Source organism: Saimiri boliviensis, chromosome 10, assembly GCF_048565385.1.
Source record: "Saimiri boliviensis isolate mSaiBol1 chromosome 10, mSaiBol1.pri, whole genome shotgun sequence".
Taxonomy (NCBI): Eukaryota; Metazoa; Chordata; class Mammalia; order Primates; family Cebidae; genus Saimiri; species Saimiri boliviensis.
This window is the reverse complement of record NC_133458.1, coordinates 38,759,103-38,773,035: the sequence shown is the minus strand read 5'-3', so window position 1 is coordinate 38,773,035 and position 13,933 is coordinate 38,759,103. Positions and strand designations below refer to the sequence as shown.

At 37.0% G+C, this 13,933-nt stretch overlaps 2 protein-coding genes across 3 annotated transcripts in view; one reads left to right on the top strand and one right to left on the bottom strand.

Annotated features, from left to right (window-relative positions):
- The window catches only part of CTTNBP2 (cortactin binding protein 2), a 482,785-nt gene extending 479,410 nt beyond the window's left edge, over nucleotides 1-3,375 (bottom strand). The window contains exon 1 of one of the 2 annotated variants that reach the window (XM_074379164.1): nucleotides 3,228-3,375. The gene's annotated coding sequence lies outside the window, so the exon portion shown is untranslated. The remainder of the gene's footprint in view (nucleotides 1-3,227) is intronic. The other variant, XM_074379165.1, reaches the window with a different exon arrangement.
- An 85-nt stretch (nucleotides 3,376-3,460) lies between these two features.
- Nucleotides 3,461-12,708, top strand: LSM8 (LSM8 homolog, U6 small nuclear RNA associated). The gene is made up of 4 exons (XM_010343817.3): nucleotides 3,461-3,604; nucleotides 4,890-4,930; nucleotides 7,479-7,606; nucleotides 11,812-12,708. Exons 1-4 carry the CDS (start codon nucleotides 3,574-3,576, stop codon nucleotides 11,900-11,902), a joined length of 291 nt encoding a protein of 96 aa, XP_010342119.1. The 5' UTR covers nucleotides 3,461-3,573; the 3' UTR covers nucleotides 11,903-12,708.
- Nucleotides 12,709-13,933: the final 1,225 nt, after the last annotated feature.

Below are 13,933 nucleotides of genomic sequence, written 5' to 3'. Positions count from 1 at the left end.
CTCTACTAAAAATACAAAAATTAACCAGGCATGGTGGTGCATGTCTGTAATTGCAGCTACTCAGGAGGCTGAGGCAGGAGAATCACTTGAACTCGGAGGCGGAGGTTGCAGTGAGCTAAGATCACACTACTGGACTCCAGCCTGGGCAACAGAGGGAGACTCCAACTCAAAAAAAAAAGTCAGTTCATTTTCCTAAAGTGTATTTGCACTTCTTCTTAAGCACTGATTCAAGTCCTATCTTTTTTGTAAAACCTTCTAACTCATATCCATCTTTCCCTTCCTTAAACACTTAAAAGTATATACAACTCAATCTGTCTAATCATAAAAAAATGGCAGCGAACAAAACATTGTATTGGAATAAGCTTTGTGACTTAACAAAAAAGGTTTTTAATGGTGTAGTCTATGTCCTTGAATAATGCTGAGTACTTACTATATATAAGACTCTTCAAGTATTACTTTTAGTTCCTCAACAACTAGATGTACTTCTGTGTAGTTTTCTCCATTTTACAGATGGGGACACAGGCACAGAAGGTTAAGCGTGCTAAAAGTTACACAAATTAAAATCCAGACAGTTCTTGAGTCAGTGTTCTTAATAATGATCCTAAACTGCTTCTCAAGTAACAAATCACTTATATTTGATATTTTCCATCCCTTAAGAAATAGAGTTAAATCTACCCATCTTTATTATCCTAAATGAAAAAATAAGTAAAGCACTTTGTAATTTACAGTTTAAATGAAGACTATCATTTACCTTCATCTATAATCTGGAATATTCATTTTTTCCATGCAATAATTATTTCATTTTTATAAGTAAAGCTCTCTAACTATTCAGAAATTTCCTTGTAAGTAGAGACACATGATATACTTATGTCCTTTCTGCTTAGAATCCTAGCTAGATCTATTCAATATATATTACTGATTGATTGACACCCTTGCAACGTGTAGGGAAGTAAAGCATAAAAGCATAAAAAGAAATAAAAGTTCCCATCATATTAAGGTTAAAAATATTATTTTAAAAATTGCTATTGTGATAGTTTTCCATAAACTATTCAGAGAAGGGCAAATTCAGCTTCCTCAGATTCTACTAGCAGTCTGATCCTTTAGGTTAATGCATTGTGCTCAAGATTTAGATTCAGAACTAATGGAATAAAATTATCTATTTCAAGCATACTTTGGTTGATACTTTATCAGCGATACGTCATTTAAATGAGCATTACCTTGAGAGATTTTGACTTAAGGGGAAAGTTTCACTGTAACACAATTTTTTAGTAGTCAGATGTTTACATGTATCAGTTTTTCCTTGGTGGAGCTTTAATGTAATTCTCCTTTATGAGATGCTAAGCTCTCTGCATTCATGTACTCCCAAGGGAATATGGCTAATATAGATAAATCACATATATAATGTTTGCATCCAGATGTAATTCATTTTTTGTCTTAATAAATGGACTTTTCTTTATCCATAGGCTTTCTTGCTGTATCTGTGATCCTTACAGACTACAGAAAATACAGTGGCTTTAAGACACATGTAAAAAGCCAAAGATATTTTGTGATGCTCCATAAACACTGTACATCTGCTATTTATCTGGCATTTTAATTTAATGAAAGCTACACAAGGCCATAGACTTATAACGTATTTATGATGAAAGCAGTTTCATAAGTTACAATGTAATGTTAAACATTTTCTTTTTTTTTTTTTTCAGATTTTGTTTTATTTATTTAGGCTCTGGGGTACACGCGCAGATCGTGCAGGATTGTTACATAGGTACACACATGGCAAGGTGGTTTGCTGCCTTCCTCACCACCACCACCACCACCACCACCACCCACGCCACCCCCACCAGTCACCAGTTTCTGGTACATTTTCAAAACACAAGCACACTCTTAAGGGATGAAAAAACTGTAGGGAGTATTCATTTTTATAAGATCACACAGCGTTTCGTGTTTTCTTTTTTGAGATGTAGTTTCACTCTTGTCACCCAGGCTGGAGTGCAATGGTGTGAGTCGCAGCAACCTCCGCCTTCCGGGTTCAAGCGATTCTTCTGCCTTAGCCTCCGGAATAGCTGGGGTTACAGGCTCACCACCATGAGCAGCATTTTTTTTTCTTTTCTTTCTTTCTTTCTTTTTTTTTTTTTTTAACAAGACTCTTTACTAATACCTCGTTAATCATTAATTAGTCTGTGGGTTTTGGTTGAACCCCTAACATTTACAAATCACACAATTATCTCCGTTGTTTCACTATGGAAGACGGTTTCATTTGTTACCCTGAGAATATGAAACATTCACAATCTAATTCCTGACTACATTTGATTTCAAACAGATCGGAGTAAGCTCCAGAATATAAAATATTAACTATTTGGTAGTCATCTTGCAGGTATTTTGTGGGTATGCTCTAATTAAGAAATGCTTCCTTTTCCAATGAAATCTGCTGAGGTTGCAAGAGTGATTCCAAAACCACAATTCTCAAGAAATTACAAGTTTAACTGAAATCATAAAGATATTTTGTAAAAAAAGAAAAGAAAAGAAATCACTCTTGCTGGTGTTTTATGTATAAATCTTTTTCTAACTTCCAGCTCTCTCGTTAGGGCACCACAGTAAATAACATAGGCACAGTGGCATTTTCTAGTACCATGTCTGGAAATATCTTAAATGATATCTATGGCAGCATGTAGGGAAACTGAGGACAAAGAGTTGATGTGACTCGTACAATGACATCAATTTGCTAGCAGAGCCAAGATGAGAAGCAAGTTTGGTATTTATCTGCATCAGTCCTTTCTTGGTGCTGCAGGAGCCTTTTACTTACTAATTAAACCCTAGGGAAGGGTAGACCATCGTGGCATGGTAGAAGCGTGCCTATTCGCTTTCTAAGGGATGATCACACACCTTTGTCGATTTGCATTTAGTTTCTCTAAAAAGTAACAGCACCTCTGGGAGTACTTTTAGAAACAAAAGCAGAACATACGAACGTGCTTTTCATTGTTGATTTATACTGTGTGCTTACAACGTGCGCAACTTATTTTTAGTGTTATTTTCGCCTCCTGCTGCAGAAAACTAGGTTCCCCGACCCGCAACAGCATTTCACACAACAGTACTTGTCTCTTCTCCTCCTTCACTCCTAATAAAAACACCTTACCCCGTTTCTTCCTGTCTGCTCTGCCTCATCTCAGCATTCTTACTTAGTAACTTCCACCACTCTGACCTTTCCTCAGATAGAAAACCCACCCTCTTACCCTCTCTCTTACGCCACCTTCAGGAAGCTTCTTCCTTTTTCCGCCTCTCGCTCACTTTTGTCCGCCGCTCGCTCGCTTTTGTCTCGCGCGGTTTCCAGAACACGGCCCGGAACTACAACGAAAACACGCTGCGTATGCGCGCTCTATCTTCGCCGCTGTGCGGCTTCTGTTTGATTGGCCAGTTCATTCCAATTTCCGATTCGCGGCAGCTGCGCGGCAGCAACTCTCGCGACATTTGCTGCGGCCCGGCACGCGCAAGCCGCGGCAGGGTTCTGGCGCGCCCGTTCAGTTCTGCGTACCGCCGGCGCAACTCTGTTTGTAACCCGGAACTGCCGGGCAGAGCAGCATGACGTCCGCCCTGGAGAACTACATCAACCGTATCCTCAAGGTGGCCGCCGCGGGCGTGAGCCGGGGACACGGAGACACGGCCAGTCAGGATCGGTGGGAGGTTGGGAGGCCCGGCCGCGGCGGGATCTTGGGGGCGGGCGAGGGGAAGAAGACCCCGGAACGACCCATAGAGTTCGCTGGCGGCTGCTGGAGCCTGCAGCTGCGGCGGGCCCAGGGGTCCTTTCCTTTCCGTCTGCAAAAGGCGAATAAAAACCCAGTGTGATTATCCCGAACTTTTCTCTCTTAAAAAAAAATAAATAACGTTCTTGATTCTTCTTTACTATTTCTGTAGGACTTATGTGTTCACGTTTGCAAATAAGATGAACAGTCGTCCGGGCGGCGACAGCAGTTTTAAAAATCTTTGTCTTGTTTTATTCATATCATTTGCTCATTATTTTGAGGATAGCAAAAAGTTTAACGATGGATCACAGACCTGGTTTCTGTCCCTTTACCACTTGTTTCAACTTGTTGGTAGAATGAAAAAAAATGCATGCTCTATTGTATTGGATTGTAGTGAGTAGTAAGTAACAAAAAACCGCATGGGAAGTCTTAAAATAGACTTTCCAAGTGTTACTGTTTTAAAGTCTTATGCTCATGTACAAACTGGACGACAAATTAAATACCGAATGCTTTTAATCATGTGGGCATTATTGGTACCTTGTGACACTGATTATATAGTGTTTTTTTTTTTTTTTTTTGAATTACAGAAGACTGTCTTGGAAGACAGTTTTTTAACATGCTTGAAAATCGTCCAACATCGATTAATTTAGTAGTCATCCAATTTTCATTTTAGAAATGAAGAAATAGGCCTAAGAAACGAAATATCCTGCCCAAAAATCATAGATTGGCAACATTCCTGATAGAAAAGTGTCAAAAACCCAGGATATTTTGAGATAGGATACACTGGATACACTGATCACGTACGGAAAGAGGTTTTCTTTTTCTGTTTTTTTCTCTTTAATCATGTAATTATCACAAACATAAAACATTAGCTTAAGGATTTTTTTTTTCTTTGAGTCGAGAGTCTTGCTCTGTTGCCCGGCAACGGGGGTGGGGGGTGTCTCACTGTGTTGCCCAAGTTAGTCTCACCTCAAGTGATTTTCCTGCCTTGGCGTCCCAAAAACTTGTAACATTTTTATGTAGTGAACTTAGTGGTTATCTTAATCACTTTTACCTAATTGTCATATATCTTCTAATAATTCAAATCATTACCTTGCCAAAGTCTGTTTTCAGATTGTATTCACTAAGAAACACTTTCCTTGATTGAGTTATCAGGAACTGTTGCTGTTATTACCTCTGATGGGAGAATGATTGTGGTAAGTCTTCGGAATTTTCATTCTCTGCTTTCCTGTACGTTTATTGGTTGCAGGTTTTATATGAAACCTCTGATCTCTAATGCCTAGACACCACATTATACCTGTAGTGCAGTTTTATTATAATTTAACTCTTTATCACTTTGCTGTCAATCCGCATTTTCCTTAGTAATACATATTGTGTCTTACCCACAAGGCTTCCAGGAGCTAGAATAATAGATTCTGCCCTCAGAGAGCTCCTAGTCTGCAGACCTTTATTAAACTTACTTATCTTCCTCTTCCATTTTTATTTTCTTCCCCATTCAGTACTACATGAATCAGAATTTTTTGAAATTTTACATATGCTTAAGAACTTTTTTTGTGATTTAGATACTATTGATATCTACATATCAACGTTTAAGGCTTGTATGCAGTCTTAATATTGTTTATTTTTAGGTTGTATGACATTTTCTATAGGACACAGGATGATTGACTCTCTCTATACACACATATATATGTAAAATTGGCTTGTTCCTTAAAGTTGTTTCTCCCTTGCTAATTTATGTCATATAACAAAGATAAAGTGTTCCTATGGCAATACTTGTATTTGGAATTTCATCTGAGGAATTTATCTCAAGGTATTTGGATACTTGCTTATTTCTTCACTTACAATTAATACTCTTAATTCTTTTGAAAGAACTTTAAGGCTACTAAACTTTCTCTGTTTTCTAACCTTACCTAGTTTCTTAAATAATTTAATCCCTTATTTTTCCATTCTGCAATTTTGTTTTTGTTCATTTTCTTTTTAAGCCTTGTGATTGCCCCCCCACCCCCACCCCAGTGGGTTCTTAGTGACTGTTAATAGTCAAAGTTCTGGCTTTGCCATTTACTAAATTTATATCATGTGCCAGGTGCATATGTGCTACATTATTTAATGTACAGCACAACCTTGTGAAGAATAAGTACCCCTCTATTGTAGATTAGGAAACAAGCTCGGAGAAGGTGAGGCACTTTCCCAGAGTCACAAGGATAGCAGGTGACAGAACTGAACTGGGATATAAATTTGGTTTGACATCAAAGCCAAGGCATATTGCTTGGCTTCTTTCTTAAGGAAGCAGTCATGTTTCCTTAGGTGCCTCACATTGTATTTTTTTTCAAATACGTACAGTTTTACATATTTTAATCTCAACACTTCAGGAAGCCTATTGCTATTAATAGATATTTTCAATTTTTTTAATTTTGTGAAAACTTTAAATTTTCTAATCTTTGTTAACAGAGTAGATAATAAACTGGGAAATCAGTTTTAATTTTAAAAAAGGAAAGTAATATAAAAAGAGCATCTTAAGTTCTAAAGTTCAGTCGTTCTTTATTTCTTTGACACACAGTTTATTTGATGGGATAGTTATGTATAAAATGAAGCCAGGAGGTTATGAATGGGTGTTTATGATAGCCATTTGTTAACTAGTTCAAGAAAGACTTCATATTTTCTCTTCCAAATTATAGATTTCTTTTTATTTCATTCTCATTTTATATATTTTGGTTTTCAGAAGATAAAACAGTTTAGTAGCTTGAGAGATTTAACCAATCAAAATCAATGTTAGTTGATACTTCTTCAGAAACTTGAATACCATCTGAGTTAATCTGTTGTGCTAGACCCATGTCTTTTTTTATTCAAAATTAAGCTTTCATAAAACCTTCCCTGATTATTTCCTTCAAGTTCTGGTTCTAATTAGTATAGGCACATTTGTATCTACTGGGAAAATTAAATAATAAATGTATTTGATATGCATTAAATAATACATTTGAGACACACAGAACTCTGGTAACTAGTAAGTACTCATTAGGTATTACCTGTAACTACTAGTTAAATTTTTTATATATTTATGGGACTGATTTGATTCTCTGAAAAATGGCAAATTATTTTTACTTGTGTATAATAGTAGAATGAAATGGTTTACTGGTCTGGCTCAGGAGCTAGCCTTTTGTGGTTCACCTCCTGGCTCTGCCACTTACTGCCCATGTGACCATAAGAGACACCACTCTGTGCCTCAGTTTCTTCTTTGAAATGGGGCTAATTATAGTATTAAACAGTAGAGATGAGTTGAGACAATATGTACCATGTGTTTAGCACACTACCTAGTGCTAGTATGTAGCATACAGTGATACTGTTACATTACCGTAGTTGGTATGTAAGATTCTTCCTTATTTATATATAGTTACCTATCATTTTATTTTAAATCTCCTTTGTTATAGTATATACCTTTGGCTGTTGGACTACATGAGCTTTTATGCTACTTACTTGGAAATACAGTAGTACATAGGTGTCCTTTGTAACTGTCATCAGCTCTGCACGTGAGTGAGATGTGTGGTGCAGGTCCCTCCACCCAACCAAACAGCCAAGAGGTCAGTTTGTACCCTCGAATACTGTTGGTTATAAAAAAAGGCATTTTATTTAACATCGTATAGGTACTTGTATTGGAGTTCCTAATAACTAAAATGATTGTGAGGTTGAATTAACACTTTCAGATAAACCAGAATATTTCTCTTTTTCTCCTGAATATTTTCTTTACAGGGAACACTAAAAGGTTTTGACCAGACTATTAATTTGATTTTGGATGAAAGCCATGAACGAGTATTCAGCTCTTCACAGGGAGTAGAGCAAGTAGTCCTAGGATTATACATTGTAAGAGGTGACAATGTGTAAGTAAAATATATCTGTTAAAATTATAAGTGATACTCCCTTGCTTTATGTGGAAGAGGTTTTACCCAGAATAGTCTACTGTATTATCCATACATAGTTAATGGAATCTTGCATTCATTTCTTTTATAAATATGGCTTTTCTTATGTTTGCATAAAGTAAGACTAATCTATACATTTTTATGTCAACATTTCTTCAGGTTTCAACCAAAGCTATCTCTTTACAAATCAAACATTTACCTGAGATTTGCCCATTTTTCTACTAGTTAAATAAGTAGCCTGGATAGAGTCCAGAAAGGGCCCTGCCTTATATTAAATACTTAATTAAGAGGTTTATTAAAATGTTCTTGGCAGGGCGCCGTGGCTCAAGCCTGTAATCCCAGCACTTTGGGAGGCCGAGGTGGGTGAATCATGAGGTCGAGAGATCGAGACCATCCTGGTCAACATAGTGAAACCCCGTCTCTACTAAAAATACAAAAAATTAGCTGGGCATGGTGACACATGCCTGTAATCTCAGCTACTCGGGAGGCTGAGGCAGGAGAATTGCCTGAACCCAGGAGGCGGAGGTTGCGGTGAGCCGAGATCGCGCCATTGCACTCCAGCCTGGGTAACAAGAGTGAAATTCCGTCTCAAAAAATAAATAAATAAATAAATAAATAAATAAATAAATAAATAAAATGTTCTTAAAAATACCCAGAATTTTAGAGGAACATATTCTAGAGTCCAAGGCAAAAGTTTGAAAAATGTTTATGAAATCTCTCATTTAAACAATTTTAATTCATGCTCAGTCATATAGGTGTATTTATAAATAAGTACTTACCCATTATTCATTTTCTTTTAATTTTTTAGTATACTTGACACACTTAAGATGTCTCTGTGGCCGCAGTTTACTTGGGAAAGGCAGTTTAAAAAGTTTAAGAGTAGTTGGCTGGGCGTGGTGGCTCATGTCTGTAATCCCAGCACTTTGGGAGGACAAAGCAGGCAAATCACCTGAGGTCAGGAATTTGACCTGACCAGCCTGGCCAACATGGTGAAACCCTGTCTCTACCAAAAATACAAAAATTAGCCAGGCGTGCTGGTGTGCACCTGTAGTCCCAGCTGCTCAGAAGGCTGAGGTGGGAGAATCACTTGAACCCGGGAGGTGGAGATGAGCCAAGATTGTACCACTACACTCCAACCTGGGTAACAGGGTGAGACTTTCTCTCAAAAAAAAAAAAAAAAAAAAATGCTGAGTTTGGTGACTCAAGCGTGTAATCCCAGTAGTTTGGGAGGCTGAGGCGGGTGGATCACTTGCAGTCAGGAGTTCGAGACTAGCCTGGGCAACATGTCTCTACTAAAAATACAAAAATTAGCCAGGCGTGGTGGCGCAAGCCTGTAATCCCAGCTACTTTGGAGGCTGAGGCAGAAGAATTGCTAGGACCCAGGAGGCGGAGGTTGTAGTGAGCCAACACTGCACCACTCCATTCCAGTTTGGGCAGCAGAGCAAGACTCCTTCTCAAAAAAAAAAGTTTAAGAGTAATTTAAAGGTAGCAATTTAAGAAAAGCCTGTAACAGTATAGAGCAGTGTTTTCTAAAAGAACTTTTTATGATTATGGAAATGTCATATATCTGCATTTTCCAGTACAGTAGCCCTAGCCATGTATGGGTCTTGAATATTTGAAAAGTGGCAGATGTGGGCCGGGTACAGTGGCTCACACCTATAATCCCAGCACTTTGAGAGGCCGAGGCGGGCATATCATCTGAGGTCAGAAGTTTGAGACCAGCCTGGCCAATATGGTGAAACCCTGTTTCTACTAAAAATACAAAAATTAGCTGGGAATGGTGGTGATGCCTGTAATCCCAGCTACTCGGGAGGCTGAGGCAGGAGGATCGCTTGAACCTAGGAGATGGAGATTGCAGTGAGCCAAGGTTGCATTGTTGCACCCCAGCCTGGGCAAAAAAAGCAAAACTCCATCTCAGTGGGGAAAAAAAGGAAAAGTGACTGACGTGACAGAGGAACTAATTTTAAATTATATTTAGTTGTAAATAAATTTTTTTTTTGAGACATAGTTTTGCTCTTGTTGCCCAGGCTGGAGTGCAGTGCCACAATCTTGGCTCACTGCAACTGCACTTACTGGGTTCAAGTGATTCTCCTGCCTCAGCCTCCTGAATAGCTAGGATTATAGGCACAGGCCACCACGCCTGGCTAAGTTTTTTGTATTTTTAGTAGAGATGGGGTTTCACCATGTTGGTCAGGCTGGTCTTGAACTGACCTCCTGATCCACCCATTTTGGCCTCCCAAAGTGCTGGGATTATAGGCATAAGCCACTGCATCTGGCTTTACTTGTAATAGTTACATGTGGCCAATATTAGTATGGTTATAGAGGCTAGAAGAACACTGAATGAATTTTCTAGTGAGTACTACATGAAAAAATTAAGAATTTAAAGGCTATTCTAGGACAAGAAGTCCCCTAAAAAGGACTTCATTTAAGTTGCTTATTGTTAACATCACCTTGAGATAAATAAATATTTTGATCTTTAATTAAAATCATATCTTAAAATATTTTATAGAGATGACTTGGGTGGAGTTACAAGGTGAGCTGTAAGTAATGAGAGAGAGGCAGAGCAGATAGGGCCCATCTATGGATCAGAACAACACTGTTTATATTGGGGCTGTGCATTCATTGATTTTAAGGTTTCTTTTATATAAAACAACTTTTTTTCTTGAACTTCAGTGAAAATGTTGTGCTGGAGCCAGCTTGTACTGGCTCATGAAAGCAGATTGTTATATTTTAAGGAATTTTTCAAGCTACTTGATTGATGTCTTGTTAGTAGCTTGAAATTGGCCAGGTGGGAGTGTTTGTACAATGTTAGTAATGCTGCAAATCAGGCTCCTGCAGAGAGCTAGTTTTTAAACATTTATCATTATTCCACTGCTTACCATAGAGATTTTAAATGATACTAAATATTTAAGAGTGGAATTGAGGCCTTTAGTTTATTTTGAGAAAACTTAATTTGTTCTGCCAGAGTTGGTATTTTTCATTTGTTAGAGAAGTTAAGACTTTATGTAGTATAAAGCAAAATTGTGCGAATTTCTTATTACGAGTATTCATCTTTAGAATTTGACTGCGCGCAGTGGCTCACACCTATAGTCCCAGAACTTTGAGACGCCAAGCTTGGTGGAGTACCGGAGGTCAGGAGTTTGAGACCAGCCTACCCAAAATGGTGAAACCCTATCTCTACTAAAATACAAAAAATTAGCTGGGTGTGGTGGTACGCGCCTGTAAACCCAGCTACCCCAGCTACTCAGGAGGCTGAAGCGTTAGAATCCCTTAAACATGAGAGGCAGAGGTTTGAGTGAGCTGAGATTGCGGCACTGGACTCCAGCCTGTGCATCAAGAGCAAAACTCTTATCTCAAAAAAAAGAGAACTTACTCTCATTAAAACCAAACAAATATAAACCCGACAAATGCTTTTTAAAAAATATTTTATAGACGTCTTGTTGTATGATAACATTGAATATTTCCATTTAGAGGGCCATGAGTTGGTTATCTAGCATGATATTAATGAATTTCATGTTACAGCTATTGTGTTAGTGTTGAACAAGGAAAAATTTTCTAGCTTTAACCCTAGCCAGTCACTTAAAAAATGATTTGTTAAGTACCAAAGTACTTGTTCCTACTATTGTTTTTATACACAAAGAACTGTACATTTTGGCTTTGCATTTAATTGAAAACTTATGAAAATAATTTAATATATATCATTGGTTATCATTGGTTTAATTCGTCAAAGTTACTCAAATAATAGATACTTTTACTTGCTAATTATTTTAGGAGTGATTTTATGATTTATTTATTTATTTATTTATTTTTTTTTAACTATAGTCCTAGAATTGAATTGAAATCATAGGATTTGGAAGTTTGGGGTTCTGTATTATATCTGTCCCTGTGTGTCTTTTTCCTTTAAAGATTCATGATACAATCACTATGTACAATATGTCCTTTAATACTGGTTCCTGTAATAATGTTCCTTCAAATTATTTCTTGAATTTTGTGACTTAAATGTGCAGTTCACTGACTCATGCCAGTGTTGTTTGCTTTGTACCTTAATTAGTTCTTTTTACTGTGCTCTGTTTTGGAAGATGGTACTTAGTGCTTTGATTAGTAAGATTTTTGAAACATGTAAATTTATTTCAGAAATGTGATTGTTTTAACTCTGACTTTTTTAGTGCAGTCATTGGAGAAATTGATGAAGAAACAGATTCTGCACTTGATTTGGGGAATATTCGAGCAGAACCTTTAAATTCTGTAGCACACTGAGGAAAAACTACATACTTGGACATCTATAAATCTTTGTACAGAAACTGATTATTCTGAGGATGATGTATGGAATTTTTATGAATGTGTAACTGGATTTTGACTCCTTATCGATTTATTATAATATGTAAATTAAAATATTTCTGCATTTTATTGAAAATTTTTTGTCTAAATCATAAGTTTGGTAGTTTGGTTTCTTTTATTAAATAGTGTGAAAATATAATGGTCATTTTGAAAACTTCTAGAAAAAAGTTGTACTTTTTGATACTTTAGTATTTATGGAAACTACTGGAAAAGAGAAATTTGTGTGCTACGTAAATCAGGCATTCAATAACAGTAGTAGTACAGGATATATGTGTTTTCTTTCCGTGATATTTAGGAAAGTCACCGTAAGGTAAATCTTTTCAGGAGTTCTTTGAATCAACGACATTTATCCGATTCCACTGGTGGTGGTTTGCTAGTACTTATAAAAGTTGCTCCCTAGCACTGAGGTCGGGTAGGTACAAATGTGTTTGCTTGAGAAAAGCTAGAATGCTAACAAGGTTTTAATAGACTGGGCCAAAATTCCAACTTGAATATTACGACTAGGAATAGTAGAATTGACAGAGATGATTGGTAAAGTCTCTTGATACCCAATTGGTTAGGTATGAAAGTAATATGAACATGTCAATGTTGAATTTTACGGACAGTATATTATCTGAATAAAACTGATTCTGTGTAGTCTTAAATTTTTAATTTTTTAAGAATTGGAGAATTTCTAATATTAGAGTTATTTATAAATGTGAGTAAATAAACTCATTTATATTGAAGTAGCGATAGTCATTCTTGTCAGAAATTTTTCATGATTCATTAGTTCCATAAACCTGATTTTATGTAAATGTGACTTAAATGTGCAGTTCAGGCCGGGCGCGGTGGCTCAAGCCTGTAATCCCAGCACTTTGGGAGGCCGAGGCGGGTGGATCACGAGGTCAAGAGATCGAGACCATCCCGGTCAACATAGTGAAACCCCATCTCTACTAAAAATACAAAAAATTAGCTGGGCATGGTGGCACGTGCCTGTAATCCCAGCTACTCAGGAGGCTGAGGCAGGAGAATTGCCTGAACCCAAGAGTCGGAGGTTGTGGTGAGCCGAGATCGCACCATTGCACTCCAGCCTGGGTAACAACAAGAGCGAAACTCTGTCTCAAAAAAAAAAAAAAAAAAAAATGTGCAGTTCAAAACATCCTCACTCAAAATCAGCCTTGTAAAGGGAGAAGCACTATCCCTAGAATTACTTTGTTGATGTTAAGGGCTGTCTCTGGGAGGATTAGAGAAGTTAGCTAATACTGACTATTCATAAATACTTGGCATTTGTAGTATAATGTTTTATAATCAATTTAGTAATGAAATGATGCAAGGTGAGTAAGACATACAGGCAAATTTAAGTAGGGACTGTGAATGGATTATTTTAGTATATGGTGTTTTTAATTGGTAAAATAATTCCAAAAATCAAATAAGAATACACATCAATCAGTTGCTAAGAAAAATGCATTCTAACAGTACAAATGAAGTTCAGAGTCAGATCTTTTCTCAAAATACTTGACATATCAACACAAATTATACATAAACAAGTAAATAAAAACCAATCTTGTCCCTCGTGGTAATGGGTTTCTAATGTGATGTATTCTTGAAATCTGAAACACTTTATAAAGCTGTATTTTCCTGTTGATGTTGGAAAAAGCATTCCCAAAATGTGAATTACTGTTCACATGAATAGTTGTGAAGGATGTGAATGGTAACAGGCCAGATGATCTATGTAATTCTTTATTCCTGGATACATGCACATGGTAGACTTTTTATGCTTAAAGCCAATTTATATTGGATTTATTTTTGCCTGAGAATTGTAAGGGAGCCACAACCATGAGTACTCACATAGTTAATATACAGTGACAAGATTTTATATTTAATGCAACATTTATTCTATAATCAGTTCTTATTTATAAAGAGGCACAAATCAATTTCAACCTGTAATTACCTCTGTGCTTTGTGACTGGG

What these genes read in the sequence shown, in the direction of transcription:
- LSM8 (XM_010343817.3), top strand. Translation starts at nt 3,574, where the DNA reads ATGACGTCCGCCCTGGAGAACTACATCAACC. An exon ending in CCTGGAGAACTACATCAACC is followed by an intron (nt 3,605 to 4,889) that starts GTATCCTCAAGG and finishes TTGAGTTATCAG; the next exon opens with GAACTGTTGCTGTTATTACC. An exon ending in CTGATGGGAGAATGATTGTG is followed by an intron (nt 4,931 to 7,478) that starts GTAAGTCTTCGG and finishes TTTTCTTTACAG; the next exon opens with GGAACACTAAAAGGTTTTGA.